The following is a 25,000-nucleotide window of genomic DNA, read 5'->3' as shown; positions in this document are numbered from 1 at the left end:
TATCCCAGTGTCTCTCACAGCATTTTTTTCTTTGGGGGTTTACGCTACGCCCTTTTTTGGGGGTGGGGTTATCTTTCTAAGAGTGTTACTATGCTCACTGAGTTCCTGAACCTAACCCATATCTGGACTCCCCTAAAAGGAAAATTTGAGTCTTTTCAGACATACTGATTTTCTAAAGGGGCACGACCATATAAGCATTATCTCAAGATGTCTACGACATCCAGAACCCAGCAAAATGAGGACCTCAAGTTCTATATGTCCGCTGGAAAGGACATGGGACTGTCAGGACAAGCCCTGAAGGAGTACTGTAGGTCCAAGAGAGAATAGACGATGCCAAGGCAGAGCGAGAGGCCAAAAGAAAAGCAAGGAAGGAAGAGCAAGATAGGCTCGATAAACGTGCGAAGGAAGAACAAGAAAGAAAGGAGAAGAAGGAATAGCAAGATAGGCTACAAAAAATTGCAAAGGAAAAGCAAGATAGGAGCGATAAACATGTGAAGGAAGAACAAGACAGAAAGGAGAAGAAGGAAGAGCATGATAGGCTAGATAAACTAGCAAAGGAAGAACAAGAAGGAAAGGCAAAGAAGCAAGAGCAAGATACGCTAGATAAAACTCGCTGGATAGACTTGCAAGGGAAGAACAAGAACAAAAGTTTAGGCTCGACAGGGAGGAAAAGCAGCGGGCCCATGAGCACCAGATAGCCCAAATTGGCACTACCAGTTCCTCCAGCCTCTGGCACATCCACCCTCACTCAGGTTCATACCTTTATGTCCAAGTGGACCGAGGCTGAGCTTGAGGTGTGGCTCAATCATGCAGAAAGGGTCCTTAGCACCTACCCACTCACTCAGGCCGAAGTCTCCCTACTCTTGGGAAAATTCCTCGGAGGAAAGGGTCTAATTACTTTCAATGCAGATCAAGGGAAATGGGTGGAAGTGCGCCAGGCGATCACAAAGGCATACGAGATCACCCCCGAATGCTGGAGAGGACATTGGAGAGGACAGATAAAGAAGCAGGAAAGGCTGGGTGTATCAATCAGATAGGGCCCCTCTCTAAATGGCTGGAGTTCCTGGGAGTCTCCACCGCTGAGGACATCCTCGAATGGTTCAAGATTGAAAACTTTTTATATTATGCCCCTCCCACCCTAGCAATCCATGTATGCAAAAAAGTGCCCACAACTCTAGCCGAGTGCTGTCGCCTCACCGACACGTGGGACACCCATCATGCCCATGCAAGTTCATTGGGATGCAAAATATACCCTCCTTCTTTCACCTCTGGCACCCCTCCGCCCAAGAATGGGCACTCGCAGAAACCCGTTGTGTGTGGGTTCTGCAAGAAAGCAGGGCATTCCACAGAGCACTGCTGAAACAAGACCCAGGCGCTGCCCATGGGACCTTTCAAACCCTCTCCTGGGAATCCACCAACTAACAAGCCTGCACCCTCCTCAGGGGCAGTGCCACGAAGAGATTATGGCCACTCTCCAACATGGGCAAAATGTCCTAATAATAAATCAAGTACTCCCACCATCGTCTTGGCAGTTACAAATCCAAAGTCCTTAGGCCCTCCAGCCAAGGGTCCCATATATGTGACACTCCCTCGAGGTAGCTACCCCGCATGCCCGGTCAAGGCATTTAATGACTCAGGCGCGCAAATTTCCCTCATAAGGAAAGACAAAGTTCCCTATGGAGCTACCATTAACAGACGTAAACTCGTCACAACTGACGGTATCAATCAATACAAAATGATACTCCCTACTGTTCATTTAAGAGTTACAAGACCTCTCAGATCCAAATCTGCAGCCTTGGTGTAGCAAGCTATATTCCTGGAGGTTATGACATCCTCCTAGGACAGGACTTCCAGTTCCAATCTAAGTTACAGCAATCCAGGGGTTCAAATCCCCCAAAACATTCATTAGGCACGAGTAAGCCTCAAACGCCTGCATTCATTCGCCTACCAGTGCCACCTGAGTACAATGTGCAGTGGCCCTCTCCATCAAGATCAATTTCATATCCCTTCCGGTGCCAGGCCCTGCCCCAGTACCAATGCCAAGGCACCAAATAGATCTCCCTCAAGGAGATCCCAAACTTGATTCACAATCTCTGCCACTGCTCCTTGCGTGCACTGAGCAGTGCCAAGCTCCGTCCATCCCGAATGACAAGCAAATTCCAAAACAAATAATAGTGCCTGGCCCTGCCTTAGTGCCAGCGCCAGGGCACGCCCCCCGATCTCCATCAAGAGATCCCAGTCAGGATCCCCTCTCTTCACCCGGCTTGGCCCTGCTAGCAGTGCCAGTAAGAGAGACGGATTCTTCTGACCACAGGGGAAGCTCATCTGAAGGTGTGGCCTCGCAACCTGTACCTGAGCTGGTCATGGTAACCTGCAAGCCTATCACACCCACCGTGACCTCTTCCTCTCTTTCCCGGTCCCCTGTGGACATGACCATGAGTAAGGATTCTGCCGTGTCTCAAATGGCCGATGAACTCATGGAACTGCGGCAACTTGGGGTAGAGCCTGAAATGAATGGCCCTGCTTCAGCCGCCAAAGAAGCTGACACAGGTGACACTCCAATGTCCTCCTCGGGCTTGGTTTGACTGATTCCCCTACGTAGGAGACCATCAACCTAAAGAGATCTGTGGCAGAAATCATGAGTGTAGGTAACATCAGGTAGCTTAAAGAGAGCTGCTGAGCTCTCCTGGCACCATTGCAAATTTGGCACAGTGCCACCCTTTTATCCTACGAGGACCTTAGCACCTCTATCCAGAAGAGGGTGTCAGGTTTCCTCACTTATTTACTTTCCTTATAACTCTGTAATTTATTCTTTTCCTTTAACATTTTTTCTTCCATTACTCTGTTCAATTAATCATATTATTTTACACCTCACAAAGGCTTATATTTTACCTTGCTCCCAACTGCCAATGCAGAGTGCAAACTGACAGACATTTCAAATTCATAAGTCTTCTGACTTCCCTCTCATGCCCATAAACGCATGATAAACATTTTAAATTCCTATATGCCCAAAACCATTAAGTAGGCTATTACCATACATACAATTGCCTCCTTGGCACAGTGCCATTATCATAGATGTTGGCAGATAATCCTGTCGGAGGAGTCGTGTCCTTTGACTGTTTTAAAGCCCCTTGGGCAAAAGAATAAACCTAAGCCATTTTCATAGGCTAAAGAGCATAATTTGGCATATTAATCATCATTTTTCTTTAACATTATCATTTGCCTTCTTTGTTATTCCCTTGTAATTTACATCCAAGTTCATGACTTGAAAGGACCGTGTACTTTACCTATTTGTCTGCCCTTCATTGTACTTAGCTTCGTGCCTGTAAGCACCATTGACATATGTGCGACGTCTGGCACTGTGCCATCGACATAAGTAACATGGCGACACCTAACGAAGATCATGTATACTTCATTGTAATGCCTCATCAAGGCAACTAACTGCATGTCTTGGACTGTAACAACTACTAAATGTTAAGTGCATGATTATTCTAAGATTTACCTTAAGGAAATAATTTACAGTTATTGTGTTTAATATTTACAGTAACTTTCTTATATTTGTAACTGTTCCTGTTTCAAAATAAGGGTAGCTTATGATTTATCGCATTTTAATACTTACAATACTTTGTTCATATTTCTTTTGAGATTTACCTTAAGGAGGTCAATTAAAGTTATTGTATCTTAATATTTACAGTAACTTTCTTATAGTTGTAAATGTTCTTGTTTCAGAGTAACAGTCATCTAAGCTTAAAACCTTTATTGTTTTTCCTTATTTTGCAATTAACGTAAAATATTGAATTCTTTATCAAGTAAATTTTCAAGTGTCTCATATGACACAGAGAGATTTAGGTTAATAATTATACATGAGTGCCGTTACCGAGAAAATTAGAGTAATATAAAGCATCTGTCAGCTGAATTCTTGGTTTGGTAAACATTCCCACCTGACTAAAGGTGCGAGATGTCAACTTGGGCAGGGAGTTGCTATATCTTCCCAAGCATCCCAGCCACCAAACACCTAAATTTAAACCTGGAATATACAACAGTGCATTTTGGCACTGCCTGACAAGGAAGGGCAAAAGGAATATTGGCCCCTCCCTTAATCCGTTAATCGAACTCTGTATTTCCCTTCAACTCTCTCTTCCTGAACATGTGACGCTGTGGAACCTTTTGTTTACAGACACGAGGTTGTGAAGAGACTAAGTCTGGCCAGAGGCAGAATAGAGCCAGCGATGCAGATTTAGAGAAAGGACATCTGGCATGAACACCTGGATCCTGAGTCATGAATGATGCACGCTGCAGCGCATAGGGAAATGACACCAACCCCATCTACCTGTTGATGACCTCCTAAACCCTGAATGAAGTCATGTAAGGGCCTCATCGAAGGAACATGAGAGAGAGAGACATAGCTGGACACGAGCAAGACACATCTCGTCCTTCCATTCCCGCCTCCTTCAGAGAGCCATGCCCTAACATGTGGTCCTATCTTGTAGGGACCCTCCGTATTCTTACCAGTGAAGCCCTCAGCCCTCCTCCACTACCATTACCCTGGCTGAAGCCACCTCTTCTGCTAGATAAAGTGATCTGTTGCAAAGGTTCTTCCAGTCAGTCACACTGTTTTAATTCTCGTACTAAACTTCCTACGTCCATTCTAAGTGCCAGTATTTCTATATCAACCTTGCCTTGTTAGGGCAGTGTTGCGTAAATGCCTGTGTTTAAATAATTACATAGAATCGTGTGTTCAAGGCTTCTTTGGCACCCTCTCTGCTCACCTTGCCCTATGCATATTTTACTGTGCCCTTTCTGGATTTTAACCCGTAAATCTCTCCGTTTACAGAGGATTTGTTAGCCATGGAAATCTCTCTTGACTGTGCCTTGTATCAGCATCGTCACACCGACGGATATACCTTCAAGTATTCCCCGTTATAATTAACCATTTCACGACCACAGACCTACCACGAAAGGTGTTGCACAAACGTATTTTCTGTGACCATTGTTCGATAGTATAAGCTAACATGACTATCATCCTTAAGAGTAATACACTAATATACAACTTTCAAATTCTGCTTGTGATTTCTCTCAAATATCGCAAAATTAAGAAGCTGATGGCCTTAACATTTATATATATATATATATATATATATATATATATATATATATATATATATATATATATATATATATATATATATATATATATATATATATATATATATATATATATATATATATATATATATGTGTGTGTGTGTGTGTGTGTGTGTGTAAAGTAACTTAATTTATATTTGTCCCCTAGCCTGTGAATTCCTCTAATGTACAACGTTGAAAAAATTTTGGTGGCAAAAATTGTTTTAAATCTCATGAATGTCCTCTTATTTTTCAGAGTTGGGAGATGACTTGCGTGAGTGAAGGGAGTTCTCAGCAGGCGAGTGCTCCAGATGGTTGGAAATGTATGTTTCGATGGCTCAGTGGAAGAGGTTTTCACTTCCGTAGCTTCTAAAGAAAGCAAATCCTGCCAGGGGACTGTCCCTTATAATCCTAAACTGGACAGTAATCATCCAGTAAATCTTGGAAAATCCTTGATGTTTTGAACTAAAACCTACACATTTAAAGAATGAATGAATGATTTTTTAGTTATCAGGCGTCGTGACTTCTATGGCCATTGATACCGATGTTAATTACAGGACTACATAGTGTAGTATATTTATAATATAATTAATACTTGTAGGAAATAAAATTATATCTTATGTAAAACTACAGTTTCTAAAGAGGGATCTCACTCAATGCAGTAAGTAATGTTCTTCGAAAGCTCTACTTTTAAAGAGGGATTTCACTTAATTCAGTAAGTAATGTTCTTTGAAAGCAATACTTTTAAAGAGGGATCTCACTCAATTCAGTAAGTAATATTCTTTGAAAGCTATACTTTTAAAGAGGGATCTCGTTCAATTCAGTAAGTAATGTTCTTTGAAAGCTATACTTTTAAAGAGGGATCTCACTCAATCCAGTAATGTCCTTTGAAAGCTATACTTTTAAAGAGGGATCTCACTCAATCCAGTAAGTAATGTTCTTTGAAAGCTATACTTTTAAAGAGGGATCTCACTCAATCCAGTAAGTAATGTTCTTTGAAAGCTAAACTTTTAAAGAGGCATCTCACTCAATTCAGTTAGTAATGTTCTTTGAAAGTTTTACTTTTAAAGAGGGATCTCACTCAATTCAGTAAGTAATGTTCTTTGAAAGATACGCTTTTAAAGAGGCATCTCGCTCAATTCAGTACGTAATGTTCTTTGAAAGCTATACTTTTAAAGAGGGATCTCACTCAATTCAGTAAGTAATGTTCTTTGAAAGCTACACTTTTAAAGAGGGATCTCACTCAATTCAATACGATACACTTTAAAAGAGGAATCTTACTCAATTAAGTAAGTAATGTCCTTTGAAAGCTATACTTTTAAAGATGGATCTCGTTCAATGCAGTAAGTAAAGCTGTTTGAAAGCTACACTTTTAAAGAGGAATCTCACTCAATTCACTAAGTAATGTTCTTTGAAAGACACACTTTTAAAGAGGAATCTCACTCAATTCAGTAAGTAATGTTCTTTGAAAGCTATACTTTTAAAGAGGGATCTCACTCAATTCATTAAGTAATGTTCTTTGAAAGCTATACTTTTAAAGAGGATCTCGTTCAATTCAGTAAGTAATGTTCTTTGAAAGCTATACTTTTAAAGAGGATCTCACTCAATCCAGTAATGTCCTTTTGAAACCTATACTTTTAAAGAGGATCTCACTCAATCCAGTAAGTAATGTTCTTTGAAAGCTATACTTTTAAAGAGGGATCTCACTCAATCCAGTAAGTAATGTTCTTTGAAAGCTAAACTTTTAAAGAGGCATCTCACTCAATTCAGTTAGTAATGTTCTTTGAAAGTTTTACTTTTAAAGAGGGATCTCACTCAATTCAGTAAGTAATGTTCTTTGAAAGATACACTTTTAAAGAGGAATCTCACTCAATTCAGTAAGTAATGTTCTTTGAAAGATACACTTTTAAAGAGGCATCTCACTCAATTCAGTACGTAATGTTCTTTGAAAGCTATACTTTTAAAGAGGGATCTCACTCAATTCAGTAAGTAATGTTCTTTGAAAGCTACACTTTTAAAGAGGGATCTCACTCAATTCAATACGATACACTTCAAAAGATTAATCTCACTCAATTAAGTAAGTAATGTCCTTTGAAAGCTATACTTTTAAAGATGGATCTCGTTCAATGCAGTAAGTAAAGCTGTTTGAAAGCTACACTTTTAAAGAGGAATCTCACTCAATTCAGTAAGTAATGTTCTTTGAAAGACAAACTTTTAAAGAGGAATCTCACTCAATTCAGTAAGTAATGTTCTTTGAAAGCTATACTTTTAAAGAGGGATCTCACTCAATTCATTAAGTAATGTTCTTTGAAAGCTATACTTTTAAAGAGGGATCTCACTCAATTCATTAAGTAATGTTCTTTGAACGCTATACTTTTAAAGAGGAATCTCACTCAATTCAGTAAGTAATGTTCTTTGAAAGACACACTTTTAAAGAGGAGTCTCACTCAATTCAGTTAGTAATGTTCTTTGAAAGCTATACTTTTAAAGAGGAATCTCACTCAATTCATTAAGTAATGTTCTTTGAAAGCTATACTTTTAAAGAGGGATCTCACTCAATTCAGTAGGTAATGTTCTTTGAAAGCTATACTTTTAAAGAGGGATCTCACTCAATTCAGTAAGTAATGTTCTTTTGAAAGCTATACTTTTAAAGAGGGATCTCAATCAATTCAGTAAGAAATGTTCTTTGAAAGCTATACTTTTAAAGAGGGATCTCAATCAATTCAGTAAGAAATGTTCTTTGAAAGCTATACTTTTAAAGAGGGATCTCACTCAATTCAGAAAGTAATGCTCTTTGAAATCTATACTTTTAAAGAGGGTGCTCTCTCAATTCAGTAAGTAATGTTCTTTGAAAGCTACACTTTTAAAGAGGAATCTCGCTCAATTCAGTAAGTAATGTTCTTTGAAAGCTATACTTTTAAAGAGGGATCTCGTTCAATTCAGTAAGTAATGTTCTTTGAAAGCTATACTTTTAAAGAGGGATCTCACTCAATCCAGTAATGTCCTTTGAAAGCTATACTTTTAAAAAGGGATCTCACTCAATCCAGTAAGTAATGTTCTTTGAAAGCTATACTTTTAAAGAGGGTCTCACTCAATCCAATAAGTAATGTTCTTTGAAAGCTAAACTTTTAAAGAGGCATCTCACTCAATTCAGTTAGTAATGTTCTTTGAAAGTTTTACTTTTAAAGAGGGATCTCACTCAATTCAGTAAGTAATGTTCTTTGAAAGATACACTTTTAAAGAGGAATCTCACTCAATTCAGTAAGTAATGTTCTTTGAAAGATACACTTTTAAAGAGGCATCTCACTCAATTCAGTACGTAATGTTCTTTGAAGGCTATACTTTTAAAGAGGGATCTCACCAATTCAGTAAGTAATGTTCTTTGAAAGCTACACTTTTAAAGAGGATCTCACTCAATTCAATACGATACACTTTAAAAGAGGAATCTCACTCAATTAAGTAAGTAATGTCCTTTGAAAGCTATACTTTTAAAGATGGATTGTTCAATGCAGTAAGTAAAGCTGTTTGAAAGCTACACTTTTAAAGAGGAATCTCACTCAATTCAGTAAGTAATGTTCTTTGAAAGACACACTTTTAAAGAGGAATTTCACTCAATTTTAATGTTCTTTGAAAGATACACTTTTAAAGAGGCATCTCACTCAATTCAGTACGTAATGTTCTTTGAAGGCTATACTTTTAAAGAGGGATCTCACTCAATTCAGTAAGTAATGTTCTTTGAAAGCTACACTTTTAAAGAGGGATCTCACTCAATTCAATACGATACACTTTAAAAGAGGAATCTCACTCAATTAAGTAAGTAATGTCCTTTGAAAGCTATACTTTTAAAGATGGATCTCGTTCAATGCAGTAAGTAAAGCTGTTTGAAAGCTACACTTTTAAAGAGGAATCTCACTCAATTCAGTAAGTAATGTTCTTTGAAAGACACACTTTTAAAGAGGAGTCTCACTCAATTCAGTAAGTAATGTTCTTTGAAAGCTATACTTTTAAAGAGGGATCTCACTCAATTCATTAAGTAATGTTCTTTGAAAGCTATACTTTTAAAGAGGGATCTCACTCAATTCAGTACGTAATGTCCTTTGAAAGCTATACATTTAAAGAGGGATCTCACTCAATTCAGTAAGTAATGTTCTTTGAAAGCTATACTTTTAAAGAGGGATCTCAATCAATTCAGTAAGTAATGTTCTTTGAAAGCTATACTTTTAAAGAGGGATCTCACTCAATTCAGAAAGTAATGCTCTTTGAAATCTATACTTTTAAAGAGGGTGCTCTCTCAATTCAGTAAGTAATGTTCTTTGAAAGCTACACTTTTAAAGAGGAATCTCGCTCAATTCAGTAAGTAATGTTCTTTGAAAGCTATACTTTTAAAGAGGGATGCTCTCTAAATTCAGTAAGTAATGTTCTTTGAAAGCTACACTTTTAAAGAGGAATCTCGCTCAATTCAGTATGTTTTGCTCTTTGGAAGCTATACATTTCAAGATGGATGCTCTCTCAATTCAGTTAGTAATGTTTTTTGAAAGCTACACTTTTAATGAGGAACCTCGCTCAATTCAGTATGTCTTGCTCTTTGGAAGCTATAGTTTTAAAGAGGGATCTCGCTCAATTCAGTTAGTAATTTTCTTGGAAAGCTGCACTTTTAAAGAGGGATTTTGTTCAATTCAGTAAGTAATTTTCTTTGAAAGCTACACTTTTAAAGAGGAATCTCGCTCAATTCAGTAAGTAATGTTCTTGGAAAGGTACACTTTTAAAGAGGAATCTCACTCAATTCAGCAAGTAATGTTCTTTGAAAGCTATACTTTTAAAGAGGGATCTCTCTAAATTTAGTAAGTGATGTTCTTTGGAAGGTACACTTTTAAAGAGGGATCTCCTTCAATTCAGTAAGTAATGTTCTTTGAAAGCTATACTTTTAAAGATGGATGTCATTCAATTCCGTAAGTAATGTTCTTTGAAAGCTACACTTTTAAAGAGGGATGCTTAATCAATTCAGTAAGTAATGTTCTCTGAAAGCTACACTTTTCAAGAGGGATGCTCTCTTAATTCAGCAAGTAATGTTCTTTGAAAGCTACATTTTTAAAGGGAGACGACCTCTCAATTCAGTAAGTAATGTTCTTTGAAAACTATACTTTTAAAGAGGGATGCTCTCTCAATTCATTAAGTAATGTTTTTTGAAAGCTACACTTTTAAAGAGGGATGCTCTCTCAATTCAGTAAGTAATGTTCTTTGAAAGATGTACTTTTAAAGAGGGATCTCGTTCAATTTGTAAGTAATGTTCTTTAAAAGATATTCTTTTAAAGAGGGATGCTCTCTCAATTCAGTAAGTAATGTCTTTGAAAGCTACACTTTTAAAGAGGGGTGCTATCTCAATTCTGTGAGTAATATTATTTGAAAGCTATACTTTTAAAGAGGGATGCTTTCTCAGTTCAGCAAGAAATGTTCTTTGAAAGCTTTACTTTTGAAGAGGGATGCTCTCTCAATTCAGCAAGTAAATAAAAACTACTGAGGCTAGAGGGCTGCAATTTGGTATGTTTGATGATTGGAGCGTGAATGATCAACAACCAAATTTGCAGCCCTCTGGCCTCAGTAGTTTTTTAGATCTGAGGGCAGACAGAAAAAGTGCGGACAGACAGACAAAGCCATCTCAATAGTTCTCTATTACAGAAAACTAAAACCATTCTTACATTCAAGACTAAACGTCAAAAGCTGATCATAGAGTAGAAACGTTGCCAAGAAAGATGCATACGACTGTACGTTCCCAAGTCTTCACACTTCACATCAAAATCAGGGTCCAGAAAAGAGCGGGTCTGCTGACACGCAGGTCGAGTCTGAAAGGGAAAGGTAATGAGTGCAGGAGAGCCCTAACCTCGACTGGGCTCGGGTTAAGCCAACCCAGGTCCAAGATTTGGCTTAAAAAGCAACCCAAAATATGTTCCACTCTTTTTATTTTATCTTTATCCTTTCTCTAGTTACTTCTTTGATATTAATTTAAAATATGTGTAGGATTCCAGTACATCAATCTAATGTTTTAAATAGGCAGGTATCATCTGCTTGTGCATAACAGAACAATGAACGAAAATTGCCAGTATAAATGTGCGTGACTATAGCAGAGTCCACCTAGCTTGGCAGGTAAGCCCCGCCCACTGCACGCCAGTGATTGGCCAGCTCTCAAAGGGGGAATGACGTCACACTAGTTAACAGTCTAAAAGATTGCTAGTATGGATTTGAGTTCCCAGAGTTGTGAAGTATGCAACTGATATCTCTGATAAAAGATATATTAAGTTATATATCGTTATGAAGGTCTTGGATCGTTTTGTTTGTGCATCGTTTTATCATGCACAGACTAAATACACAAGCATCTTGCTTTTTTTTTTTTTTAAATTGGTGTTGGCCTAAATCAGTGATCCCACATAGACCACATTAACTGAAATGAAGCTCAGACTTCTGCCATCATGTCAAATGTAAAATCATTGAGAGATTAGGCTTATATGTTGAGTTCTTATATTTTGAGGCAATGACAGGGCATAAACCTACACATCAATTTCTTATATTCTGAGGCAATGACAGGGCAAAGGCCTACACATCAAATTCTTATATTTTGAGACAACGACAGGGCATAGGCCTACATGTCAGTTTCTTATCGCAAATAGTTTTCTTCCCGTATCTATTGGAAATAGAGCAGCTTTTAATTAATATAGTAGTTTCAACTCCACGATATATAATATATAGGCATAAAGTGGAATGTACACATATAAGCAAGTGCACATACACATACATGCGTGATGGCCAAAGTAATTGTGACGCCACTTACTGTACACCACAGAGAATAAAAGTAAAACTTGTGGGCACGTAGCCGATGGCACACACAGATCAATCATAGGACTGTCTCAGCCTTACACACAACTATCAAACAGCTCTCAATGAACTGTATTGAAAATATATTTACAAAATGGGATAACAAATTATATTACTGTGATGAGTAAATATTAAAAAAAAATAATGATAGCTGAAAAAGTTATGTATGATATGATCAAAACCAGTCTGCAAGTAGCCCATGATTCATTTGCTTTTGGGGGCATTCTTGTGGATTACCCTGTTGGGCAAAAGATGCAAAAGTCAGTAATTCATTCAATCTCTCTCTCTCTCTCTCTCTCTCTCTCTCTCTCTCTCTCTCTCTCTCTCTCTCTCTCTCTCTCTCTCTCTCTCTCTCTCTCTCTGTGTGTATGTGTTGTTAGGAGAGTCTGAGTAAATGTATTTATTGTATGAGAGGATGTGCCTATGTGCAGTTTTTAATTTAATTTTAATTTCATTTTAATTCATTCATCTTTGTATCGGATGATCTATTGGGTCCTAAGCGCTTGACTTCAGGCCTTGACCTAGTATTTTAATCAAAACCTTCGGGCCAGCCCTATGAGAGCTGAAAGTCAGCTCAGTGGTCTGGTTAAACTACTTTAATAATAATAATAATGTTAGGAGAATATTCTAGCATAGACTATATTCATAAAGATCTCGATTACTTTTAATTAAAATCAAATTACTAAATTTCAATTAACAAGAGTAGGCAGATAATCCTTTACACCAGTATTTTATGAATATGTCTATGTTTATTCTGCAATGTTTGGTTACCATATGGAAATTTTTCGAAGACACTACAAGCACTATAACAGCAGCAACAAAAACAAGAATAACCACAACAAGAACCACAGTAAAGCGGCTGAGGGGACAAGCCAGTCCAACTTGCTGCCAGTCTCAAGCCCAGATAAATGGGGAGAGTTGCTGCCTGGTCTAGCCAACCGAGTATGAAAACATTGGCAAAAACTAAATAATGAATCTCTAGTCGACGCACTGCAGTATCCCCTGACAGCAGTGAGAAATATGCAAAGGGTACTGCAGAAGTCACGACTGCAGCTAAAGAAGTTAGTGAGAAGGATTGGAGAAAGAGAGGAAAGCTGAGAATTGGAAATTGGAATGTTGGTAGCCTCACAGGAAAGGGAAGAGAGTTGGTAGATGTCATACAAGAGAGGAATACAGACGGACAAAGACGGAAAGAAAGAGTGGTAGCGACTGCAAAGGGAGAAGCCAGGAGAGAATGGTATGAGAAGATGGGAACACCGGAGGGAAAAAAGATAATCTACAGAACTGCAGAAGCGAGAAGAAAAGACAGGCAGGATGTAGGAGAGGTAGGAATTATTACAGATGAAAATGGAAATATCTTGATTGAGGAAGAGGAAGTCAGGAGAAGATGGAAAGACTATTTTTCACAACTATTAAACAATGAGAATGAGTGCGAAGAACTGGAAAATGTTCCCTCAGTAGAAGGACCAATAGCAAACATCAGAGTGAGTGAAGTCGAGAATGCTATAAAGAAAGGAAAAGTAAATAAGGCTGCAGGAAAGTCAGAGGTAACGATAGAAATTATTTAAGCATTGGGAAATCTAGGCAAAGAGTGGGTGCACACACTATTGGAAAAGATCTGGGATGTAGAGGAAATGCCAAGGGACTGGAGCAACAGTTGGATGATTAAAATGTATAAACAAAAAGGAGACGTGTTAAACTGTGGGAACTACAGAGAAATAAAGCTTTTGGAGCATGTATTCAAGATACTAGAAAGAATAGTAGAAGGAAGGTTGAGAGAGCTGATAGATATACATGAGCAGCAGTTTGGGTTTATGAAAGGAAAGAGCACAGTGGATGCCTTTTTTATAGTAAGACAAGTCCAAGGGAAGTATCTAGAATGAAACAGGAAAGTTTACTTGTGTTTTGTGGATCTTGAAAAGGCGTATGACAGGGTACCAAGAAGAGTAGTCTATTGATGTTTGAGAAAGAGAGGAGTGCCAGAGAAGTTGGTAAGGTTAGTGAAGATGATGTATGAGGGTGCAAGAACTACTGTACAAACAAAATATGGGGAGACTGAGACATTCCCTGAGGAGGTGGGCCTCCATCAGGGATCAGCTCTGAGCCCATTCTTGTTCCTTGTCGTTATAGACACACTGACATCAGAATTAAGGAACAACAATGAACGGTGGGATCTGTTGTTTGCTGACGATTTAATCATTATAGCAGACACAAGAAGAACTGCAAGAAAGATTTTTACCATGGAAAGGAGCCCTAGAAAGGAAAGGATTTAAAGTCAACATTGAAAAGACAGAGCTAATGACTAGTAGTAGAGAAGGACATGAAGAAGTAAACATTCACATGGAAGATGGTAGTGCTAAAGCAGAACAATGATTGATTGATTGATTTGTTTATTAAATCTGGTGTCATAACATCTAGGTTACTGACGCCGAAACAAATTTAAATATAAAAATTAAGTTTAAAATAAATTCCATATAAAAATATCTAAAAGTTATGTATATAAATATTTAAAACAAAAATTCCATATAAAAATATCTAAAAGGATTGCATATAAATATTTGAATAAAAAGAAATAGGTTTAAAATAAATTTCATATAAAAGTATCTAAATGATACGTATATAAATAAATTTCTTCATATATTCTATATACAAGCTAAATTTTCTTCAGAAGGCCCGCCTCCAACATAAAAGTATACAATTGTTGAGTGTTACAATCCTTTCCAAGGATTGTAGCAAGATTAAAATTATCAACTTCATCTCGTCCCCAAGACAGGAACCTTTGTCTCAAATTCCTAAGTGTGGGACATTCAACCAGCAAATGTCCCACACTCAAGGGTACAGCACAGTCTTCACAAATTGGAGGATTCTCACGGGACATCAAGAACCCATGCGTGAGTCTTGTATGTCCAATCCTCAACCTGCATAGCATTGTCTCCTGTCTCCTTGGCATATGGGGATATGACCAAGGAGACACATATGATGCAATACTACGCATTTTTCTATTTGTTAAAATATTCTCCCACTGGGATTGCCAACGCTTTTTTATTGTTTGTCTTACTACAGGATATACATTCCGATATGGTAGTAGGCATCTTGTGGGTTCTGGAGAGTTGACCGCTGATTTCGCTAGTTGGTCTGCTTTTTCGTTCCCATCCACCCCAACATGGGAAGGCACCCAACAGAACTTAACTTCTTTCTCTCTTCTTTTCAATAAAAACAACCATTCTAATACTTCTAAAATCTGGGGTTTAAAGGATTAAAAGATTCCAGTGCCTGAAGTACACTTTTTGAATCACTATATATAATAAAATTGTTTCCATTATGAATTAAAATCTCCTTTAAAGCTTTTAAAATTGCACTTATCTCGGCAGTAAAAATTGAGGCAACGGATGATAACCTTCCACTCCTCTCTATATCAGGGAAGGCTACACCAAAGCCGACGCCAGCATCAGACTTTGAGCCATCCGTAAAGATTGGTGTGTAGGTGCCATGTTCCATCGAATGTTCTAAAAATATTGACCGCATGGCCTCACATGACAATTCTGACTTGGTGAAATTAAAATACTTGCAGAATTCTACCTCTGGAAATTTCCAGGGGGGAATAACAGAATACTTTACTGGCAGAATCTTCACCCTAGGCATATTTAATTCCCTGAGAATAAAGTTTATTCTAAAAGCAAACGGATGCGGTTGCTTGGGATGATTTTCATAATAATGCCAATGCCTTTCCTTCTCATACATATGCTGGTCAAAGACTTAGGTAGCCTCTGGAATCTATACCAGCTCCGAACCAGCAGACGCTTGTAATGAAGATCCAGTGGTACCTCACCAGCATCTACCAACATGCTCTCAATGGGAGATGATTTAAATGCTCCTGTACACAACCGTACCCCCCACCATGATGAATCGAGTTGAGCATTTTAAGGCTATTGGGCTTTGCAGACGTGTAAACTTCGCATCCATACGTTAATTTTGAAAAGACCAGGGCTTTATACAATCTCAACATCTGAGTTCTGTCTGCACCCCACACAGTATGAGACAGAACTTTCAGCAAATTCATTGCTTTCAAGCATTTGGTCTTAATATACTTCAGATTTGGGATCCAGGTCAGCTTACTATCGAAAATCAACCCAAGGAACCTCGTTTCACCTACACATGGAATTCTTTGCCTATGAATAAATAGATCTGGATCAGGATGAAATCCTCTTATGTGACAAAAGTGCATGGTTACCGTTTTACTAGTAGAACATATAAAACCATTAACCTCAGCCCACTTCACTATATTGTTGATGCAGAGCTGAAGGCGACGTTCAGCCACTGCCATCCTTGAAGCTGCAAAGGAGATTGAAAGGTCGTCAACAAAAAGGGTATATGTTATATCTGAGGGAATTATTTTGGAAACCCCATTGATTGCCAAGGCAAACAATGTTACGCTTAAAACACTTCCTCGTGGTACTCCTTCTTGGCTGAATACTTCTGACATTGTTGCTCCAACCAGGACCTGAAATAGCCTATTTTTAATAAAAGCCTTAATGAAGAGGGGCAAATTGCCTCTCAGGTTACATTCATGAAGGATCCTCAAAATGCCATATCTCCATGTTGTATCATAAGCCTTCTCCAAATCAAAGAAGACCGTGATGTGATGTTGCTTGTTGACAAAAGCTTCACATATTGAAGACTCCATTCGAAGTAGAACATCAGTTGTAGAGTGCATGCTTGAAGCCACACTGTGCTGGGGACAGATATTTACCCGTTCTAAGTACCACATCAAGCGTGTGTTTACTATTTTTTCCATGATCTTGCACAAACATGATGATAGTGCAACTGGACGATAATTTTCTACTTTAAACGAGTCTTTTCCAGGTTTCGCAAACGGCAATAATTTTAACATCTCCCAGATCTTAGGGAAGATATGCTCGCTGTAAATTCTGTTAATAAGGCTCAATATGAATTGTTTGGTATTTTCAGGGGTTTGTTTAATCATTGAATACGTTATATCATCCAGTCCAGGAGCTGATTCATTACATTTATTTAGGGCTGATAGAAATTCCCTCATCGTAAACGGATCATTGTATTTCTCATGTCTCAACGTATTAAAATCTATTTCAACTTGTTCCATCTGCTGCCTTTGAGCCGAGTATGGTCGATCATCGTTTTTCTTTGCAACATTAGCAAAATGATTAGCAAACTCATTTGCAACTAAGTGGGGGGTCTGCTACCTCACAACCATTGATCTTGATAACTGGAGGTTGACAGGGAGTAAACTTGCCTGCTATTTTTCTAACTCTCTTCCAAACTAGTGTTAGAGGAGTTTTCGAATTTATTGAAGAAATAAAGATTGTCCAAGATTCTTTTCGTGCTTTTTTGATTTCCAAACGAAAATGAGCTCTTGCTTTTCGAAATTCTATACGGTAATACTCACATTTTCGTCTGCGGTATCTTGTGTATGCAGACCTCATAGTTCTATGAGTTTCCTGGCATTTACGAGTCCACCAGGGAACCGGTCGGCAGATAAATATGCCTGATGTCCTGGGTATGGACTGAAGACCAGCCGAGAACAATATTGTACTTAAAAATTCAAGAGCATCATCTACGCTGGGAAAGTAATCAGCAGAGTCATCTATTGAGCTTTGCTCCTGGAATGTTGCCCAATCAGCTTTTTTTGTATTCCATCTAGGTAGCCTGGAAGATGGAGGACTTGATGCTGAACTCACCACTATTGGGAAATGGTCACTGGTGAATCTATCATTTATAACTCTCCAATTAAAATCTATAAGGCAGTCATCACTACATATAGATAGATCAATTGCCGATAGCATGCCTGTTTGAACGTGAAAATGTGTAGACTCCCCAGAGTTGAGGATCCCACATTTTCACCTTCTATGATGGAACTTAGGCATCTTCCTCTTTGGTTGGTGACAATATCACCCCAAAGAGGGCTTCTGCAATTCATATCTCCCAAAATAATAAAGGGACGTGGTAACTGTTGGATAAGAGACTTAAATTCACTGATTGGGAAGACTTCATTTGGTGGTAGATAGAGAGAGCATACTGTATATTTTCTTTGTAGATGGATCTGTACACCTATTACTTGCAAAGCTGACTGGATATTAATAGGATTTTGTGGGGTATCATTTCGAACATACAAAACGACACCACCATGACTTCCCATATTTCAATTATAGGTGGAGTAATAAGAGTATACTCTCGTGGGCTGGGGCACATGTTCTTACCAATCATGGTCTCCTGCAGAGCTATACAAATAGGAGACACTTCTGATATAAGCAGTCTCAATTCTTCCCACTTTACTCTCAATCCCTGACAGTTCCACTGGAGAAAGTTAATGAATTTTATTTTCCTTTAGAGGCTGTAATATTGGAGCCTCTTTTAAGCGCTTTCAGCTTGCTACCTTGTTCCTTTTTTCTAGAAGGAGACCGATTGTTTGTAGCGGCCTTCCTTTTTAGGGGGTTGTCGGTTTCAGGGACACCAGACAAAGCTGATGTCTCCTGAGGAGGGGTGTGAAGACCAGCAGTGCCAGCTACATCTGGCATTGCCTCCGATGAGTCAGGAGCGCCAGCAATGACTGGCGCAGCCTCCAAAGAGGCCGGGGCGTCAGCAACCACTGGCGCAGCCTCCGAAGAGGCCGAAGCACCAGCAATGACTGGCGCCGCCTCCAAAGAGGCAGAAGCGCCAGCAATGCCTGGAGCAGCCTCTGAAGAGGCGGAACCGCCGGCAATCACTGGCGCAGCCTCCAAGGAGGCAGGAATGCCAGAAACCACTGGCGCAGCCTGAGGCAGAAGTGCCAGCCATCACTGGCACAGCCTCCAAAGAGGCAGAAGTGCCAGCCATCACTGGCACAGCCTCCGAAGAGGCAGAAGTGCCAGCCATCCCTGGCACAGCCTCCGAAGAGGCTCGGTTACAAGTCATCACTGGTGTTTTGTTTAGATTGGCCTTTGTACCATTTATATTCTTTCTCTGGTTGGCGGCTACACTGGCTAAGGATATTCCTGGTCTAACATATAAGTTTAATACTCTCTCTCTTGCCTCTCTAAATGTAAGTCGTTCAGTTACCCTTAATGATTGAATCTCCTTTTCCATGATGTATACATCACAATTTATTGAAGATGGTGATTCTCTCCACAATGTACACACCTGGCATGCTTGTTACATATGCCATGCTCTGGTTCGCTGCACCTGACACAAATGGCAGGTTTGCCTTGCAGTTTCTGCCTGCATGACCCTAACATGTGTCCAAATTCCTGGCAATGAAAGCATCTCCTCGGCCTTGGGATGTATTGTTTGACCTTGAAGCGTAACCAGGCTGCCTTCACTATATTAGGCAATCGAGTGGAATTAAAAGTGATTATCAAGTTGGGAAGTGGGACTAGGGCTTCATTTACTTTTTTCTTCATTCTTTCTATTTTTATTACTCCTTGATCTTTCAATTCTTCCACTAACTTTTCCTCAGAATATGTCATGAGCTGTGGGGCAAATATCATACCCTTGGAGTGGTTCCAATAGGCATGTACGGCACATTCCACTTTGACTCCTCCAAGGCGAGACAATGATTTTAGATTTTCACTTTCTTTAGCTGAGGTAGATTCAACCGTCAGCTTTCCTTTACCTTCGGGACTAATCTTAGGCTCTCGGCCACAACACTTTAAAATATCCCTGTATACATTGAAAATGTCACAATTTGGTTCTTCCAGGCTAAAGGTCAAATATTTGTCATACGACTGTTTATATATTCCTGGTCCAATTTCACAATCACCATTTCCATTAAATTTCCCTTTGCTCCGTACTGGAGCATAGGGTTTCATTGTTATTACACTGGAATGTTTATTTGGGTTTTCCGTGCACGCGTATTCCGAGACGAGGTTGCAGAGGTCTTTGTCTGTGCCGATTGGTTATCATCACAGGGTCCAGGGTACTTATATCCTTATTTATACCATCCATAAAGATAAAAGTATTGGGAAAAAAAAACTGCAAAATCTTAAAAAGATATCATCAGCCTTTCATGGGGTTTATTCTTCCACCAATGGCACAAGTGAGAACCGACTCCCAAATGTCCGCATCCCTACCCTACCCCAAAGGGGATGGCACAACATGATTAGAGTGGCTCAAGTGTAAGCCAACCCGCTTGATAGGACTGAGAGCATTACTAGAATACAATCATCCCCACCCTAATCACATTATGGGCAAACCGGACAGAATGCCGAGAGTCCTATTCCCAGAACTAGACCCCCTGAATCCGTGGTCCAGTCCCAGAGAATAGTTCGCCTGAAAACTCAGGTCCGAACATTATCGGGCAGTTGATGGTCCTGCCACGGTTCTCACTATTTAGCTTTTGGATATAAACCCAATCCCAGCTATGATACGTTTTCCTATTTACCAGGTCCAAGAAATTTGTATGAAAGTGAAAATATCCACGCCATTTAAATCGAAAGGTTAGTAGGTGATCCGTCAGGGCTCAGGCTCTTATTCTTCGTAAGAACGAAGAAGAAAAGCCAGGGCCCCTTACCCCCTCACCACGTGAAGGAACCTACTTCGAGGGGAAGCAGAACAATGAGTTTAACTATTTGGGATCAATAATAACAGAAGAGGGAGGTACTGAGAAAGCAGTGAGACAGAGAGTGAAAGCAGCATGGCAAAAATGGAGAGAAGTAACTGGAGTTGTTTTAGACAAGAAAATCCCATTACAGCTCAAAATGAAGATTTATAAGACAGTTATCAGGCCTGTACTATTATATAGGGCAGAAACCTAGGCACTTAAGAGGAAAGAGGAGGGACTGTTGGAAAGAACCGTGATGAGGATGGTGAGATGGATTGCTGGAATATCACTACTGGAAAGGAGGGAGAGTCAAGATATAAGAAGAATGTGTGGTATATGCAATGTTAAGGAGAAGGCTACGGATGCTCATTTGAAATACTATGGCCATGTAATAAGAAGAGAGGAGGTGGAACCAATCAAGAGAGCTAAGAACATGCCAGTGATGGGGAGGAGGAGTGTGGGGCATCAACGGATCAGATGGATGGATGTGGTGAGGAGGGATATGGGTGAGGTGGGACTGGGGGAAGAAGATGCTAAGAATAGAAATAGATGGAGAAAGTTGACTCGAGCGGCCAACCCTGCTATGGAGTGGGACTAATAAGGTCGAAAGAAGACGATTTTTTATGGTCCTGTTATATCGAAAGGTGGAAATGTCCTTAAGAAAATTCTCAGCAAATTATATACAGTATGACTTGTATAGCCTACAATACTGTAACTTAAGTTAAACATAGGCATATTCTGGTTTTGTGGAGTAAAATCACTGCTTGTCATCCCTCCGAATGTGCAAACAATTGCAATTAAATTGATTTTATGACCATTAACTTGTAGCAAAATTTCCTGAAATCAATATGAAATACCTGTCTGCATAGCTCTGAGAAAGTCTTTGCGTTTAAGGATAAAATGGCGAACACGCTTGACAGTATCAAATGGTAATTATCACTGTCCAGTGATTCAGTGCACCGATCCGAATGCAAACATTCCCTGTGCCACCTCCATATTCAGGTGAACCTCAATTACGAAACACAACACTGCAGCCATCGCAGAACACTCCTGACTTCATTCATATTTTCCTGTTTTTTTTTACCATTTTTAGGGAGATGTGTATTATGATTTTATTGCAGGGGATAATATAACGTTTCCTTTTGATAATCAGCAGAAAGTATTTTAGTTCTGTAAAACAACCATTGCAAGATAAATGAAGACAAAAAGAACCACAGATTAACCAACTTTTCAAAACCATTGCCAACCAATCAGCTTCAAGGAATGGTCATGACGTAATCAGTGGGCGGGGCTTAGCTGCAAATCATGGTGGACTTTGCTATAGCATTTTTTTTAAACCTAACCAGCGAACTTCAAAATGAAAACGAAGGCATAGTGAATGATACTAGCGAAGGACAGAATCTGACTGAGAAAGAGGAGGGGAAACTTGAAAAATCCATTTCTGACATAACAGAAGAAGAGTCTGTTCGTATACTGCTGGCTATATCCTCAGGACACTAGACTTAATATCCCACTTTAGGAATCAAAGCAACAGAATGCAATGAATCAGAAAAATCATGGCTGAGCACAACCAAAAAAGGCGCACTACATGCGCCTTCTGATGCTCTCATGTCTCAGTTATCAATTATGTGGGAGAAGTTTATCGCAGCTCAAGGCAAAAGTTGACGAGAGAGTAAGGCTTGCATCATCAAGTCGCTAGTTTCTAAGTTGAAATGATCTGATGTTGAAGATCCCAAAGATGTCATTAGTTTTTGCTACAATTTCCGTGTATTTTAGGGTGAAATATTTAAATAAAGTTACTGTAATAAATAAAACGAAAAAGAACGAGTGCCGAAGCATAAAAAGAAAGTATGTGAAACAAATAAGCTAATAATACTGAATGGATATCGAGAAGTTGTTTGTTTTTATTTTGTTACACGAATCCACACAATAATACCTGAGCTGAAAATAGTTTTGTTTTTATCCCTATTACTGGGCAGTTTTGTGCTCTCGGACCTTTAATGACTCTTGGTCCTAGCGGATCAGCTTAGCATTAAAGGGAAAAAAGTCTTAAATGAAGATCAGTTTTACTAAAGGAAACGTAGTGTAAAAAAAAAAAAAAAAAAGACCGCATAAATGAGAGGCACCTGGAATCCAGTGCGGAGGGCTCACGTGACTACCTGAGCAGAAAAGGTCATATTTTCGTCACCACATTAGCAAACCCATTCTTCGCTGGATCTTAATTATAAAACTGGCACACTTGTTTTATCAAAAAATGGAAGGGAATATAAAAGAGAACCATATCGTGTGTATTGGACGCAGTATACAGTCCGATGCCCGGATCAATATAGGGACTTCAATTCAATATACTATTTTGGACAAAAGGGGACAGAACTGGGCCGAGGCTGAACAATGGACAGTCTAAAATTGCAACAGACTCAAACAGACACATACTGCATTTACGGTACAGACACATCTGACTGACGGATAGCATAGAGTGAATGATCACTCGGCAACCAATCAACTAGTACTGAATAACAAGATATCAAACATGGTAAATGTTCACGAATTCTTTCAAATTTTAGGAAAGGTTAATTATCTATATCCATAAACTTTCTTTACAACTGCATCAAGTTACCGCTCAAACATTAAAACAGGAAGTAATTAATAAACAAGTCGTAAGTATGAAGGAACACTTGCCCGCCACTCTCTCTCTCTCTCTCTCTCTCATAACCTCTTTCCTCCAGCAACAAAATCAAGTTCATTCCTCCAGGTTATTAGAACAAATTAATATGTTGTGCCTGACGTAAGCTAAAAAGAACGACAATGATTCTAAAGCGAAGCAACCAGCATCAACGTAACGTTCACACGGTGGGCAACCCAGCAATTTGGACTAGGTCCAAAATGTTGCTCCCGGTCAAGGACAAGCTACTGTAGTGTTCTCCACACCCGGACACGTCAAGCCCCGATTTTGTTTGTTCGTGTACTGCACTTAGCTTCTGCTCTCTCTCTCTCTCCTTTCTTTTTGCTGGTTTTGCCTTCTAAATTATTTGTATTAGAACTGATGTTCACTTTAAGCATTCTGATGATGGACAGAGTCTAATAATAACCACAAAAATATTTTTGCTTTCATTGTCTTAAACTGCTTTCTTCCTTAAATTAACACACACAAACATATATATATATATATATATATATATATATATATATATATATATATATATATATATATACATACATATATATATATATATATATATATATATATATATATATATATATATATATATATATATATATATATATATATATATATATATATATATATATATATATATATATATATATATATATATATATATATATATATATATAATAAAGGCCTTGTTTAGCATAAAATACACTGGAGTGAATTCTACACATAGGGGTTAACAACAAAATACTAAAAAAGGAGATAACAAAAAATTACAGCTTTAATACATGTGCATTTAACAACATTAAGCCTATGCTAAACCCTCCGTATCCCAAAAACAATATATATAAATATGTAATATATATATATATATATATATATATATATATATATATATATATATATATATATATATATATATATATATATATATATATACACACATACACACACACGCGCACGCAAGGAAATCCAAAACTTTCACATGAAATTAAATTTATAGGTCCATCACAAAAGTATACCTGTAACAATTACACGAAACAGGTCGATGCTTAGTATTTCAATTTCTCCTTTTGTAGCAAACCTTTATATATATGTTGCACATTAAATGTTCCTCTAACAGAGGATGGCTACAGAAAAAACAAAAACCTCCATGCCACAAACGCAAATTGATTAATGAATCTTAAAGCGTAGTAAAACTTTGGTAACATAGGCTCCGCCATACACCTGCATCTAAGCCCCTTATAAAAATTGCACTATTCACCAAAATCTTGTTTGTATTTTCCCGCTTCCAGAACATCAAAGCCCTTCATGACCCATTGGCTCTTTTCCACCCTCTATCTAGCCCCTTCTAGGTCTTCTCCTCCTCTTTCCGCAACACTTCTCAACTGTACTCTTTTCGCCAACCTATCATCGTCCATCCTTTCAGAAGACAAACCCATCTTAAAATACTCTAATCAATCCTTTCACCTGCACTAACCTTCTTGGAACTTCTCAAGTTGTAAGCTCTATCTATGCAAACAGTTCTCAATTGGTTCAACCTTTTATCGTTCACTTGCATTCAATATCCGCACTTCACTGCCACGTAAGAGCATTGGCTCAACGATCCCTTCATAAATTCCAACCTTTATTCCACATATAATTCAAGTTTCTTCCCAATCTTTAGCTAACTCCGGCTACCGTTTTTGCTCAACCTATTTAGGATTGCCTCTTCTCCCATGCTAAGATCATCCAAAATCTTTACTCCTAAATAAATAAAGAAACAATCATTTCCACTGCCACCCTCC

General features: G+C 38.6%; 1 protein-coding gene across 1 annotated transcript; it reads right to left on the bottom strand.

Annotated features, from left to right (window-relative positions):
• Positions 1-19,106: 19,106 nt before the first annotated feature.
• On the bottom strand, positions 19,107-19,811 carry LOC136827680 (uncharacterized). Its single transcript, XM_067085143.1, has one exon. The coding sequence runs from the start codon at positions 19,809-19,811 to the stop codon at positions 19,107-19,109; it is 705 nt and encodes a 234-aa protein (XP_066941244.1).
• Between the last annotated feature and the right edge of the window lie 5,189 nt (positions 19,812-25,000).

The sequence above is a fragment of the Macrobrachium rosenbergii genome, chromosome 42 (genome assembly GCF_040412425.1).
Source record: "Macrobrachium rosenbergii isolate ZJJX-2024 chromosome 42, ASM4041242v1, whole genome shotgun sequence".
In the NCBI taxonomy this organism is placed as follows: Eukaryota; Metazoa; Arthropoda; class Malacostraca; order Decapoda; family Palaemonidae; genus Macrobrachium; species Macrobrachium rosenbergii.
This window is presented reverse-complemented; position numbering and strand designations above follow the sequence as displayed.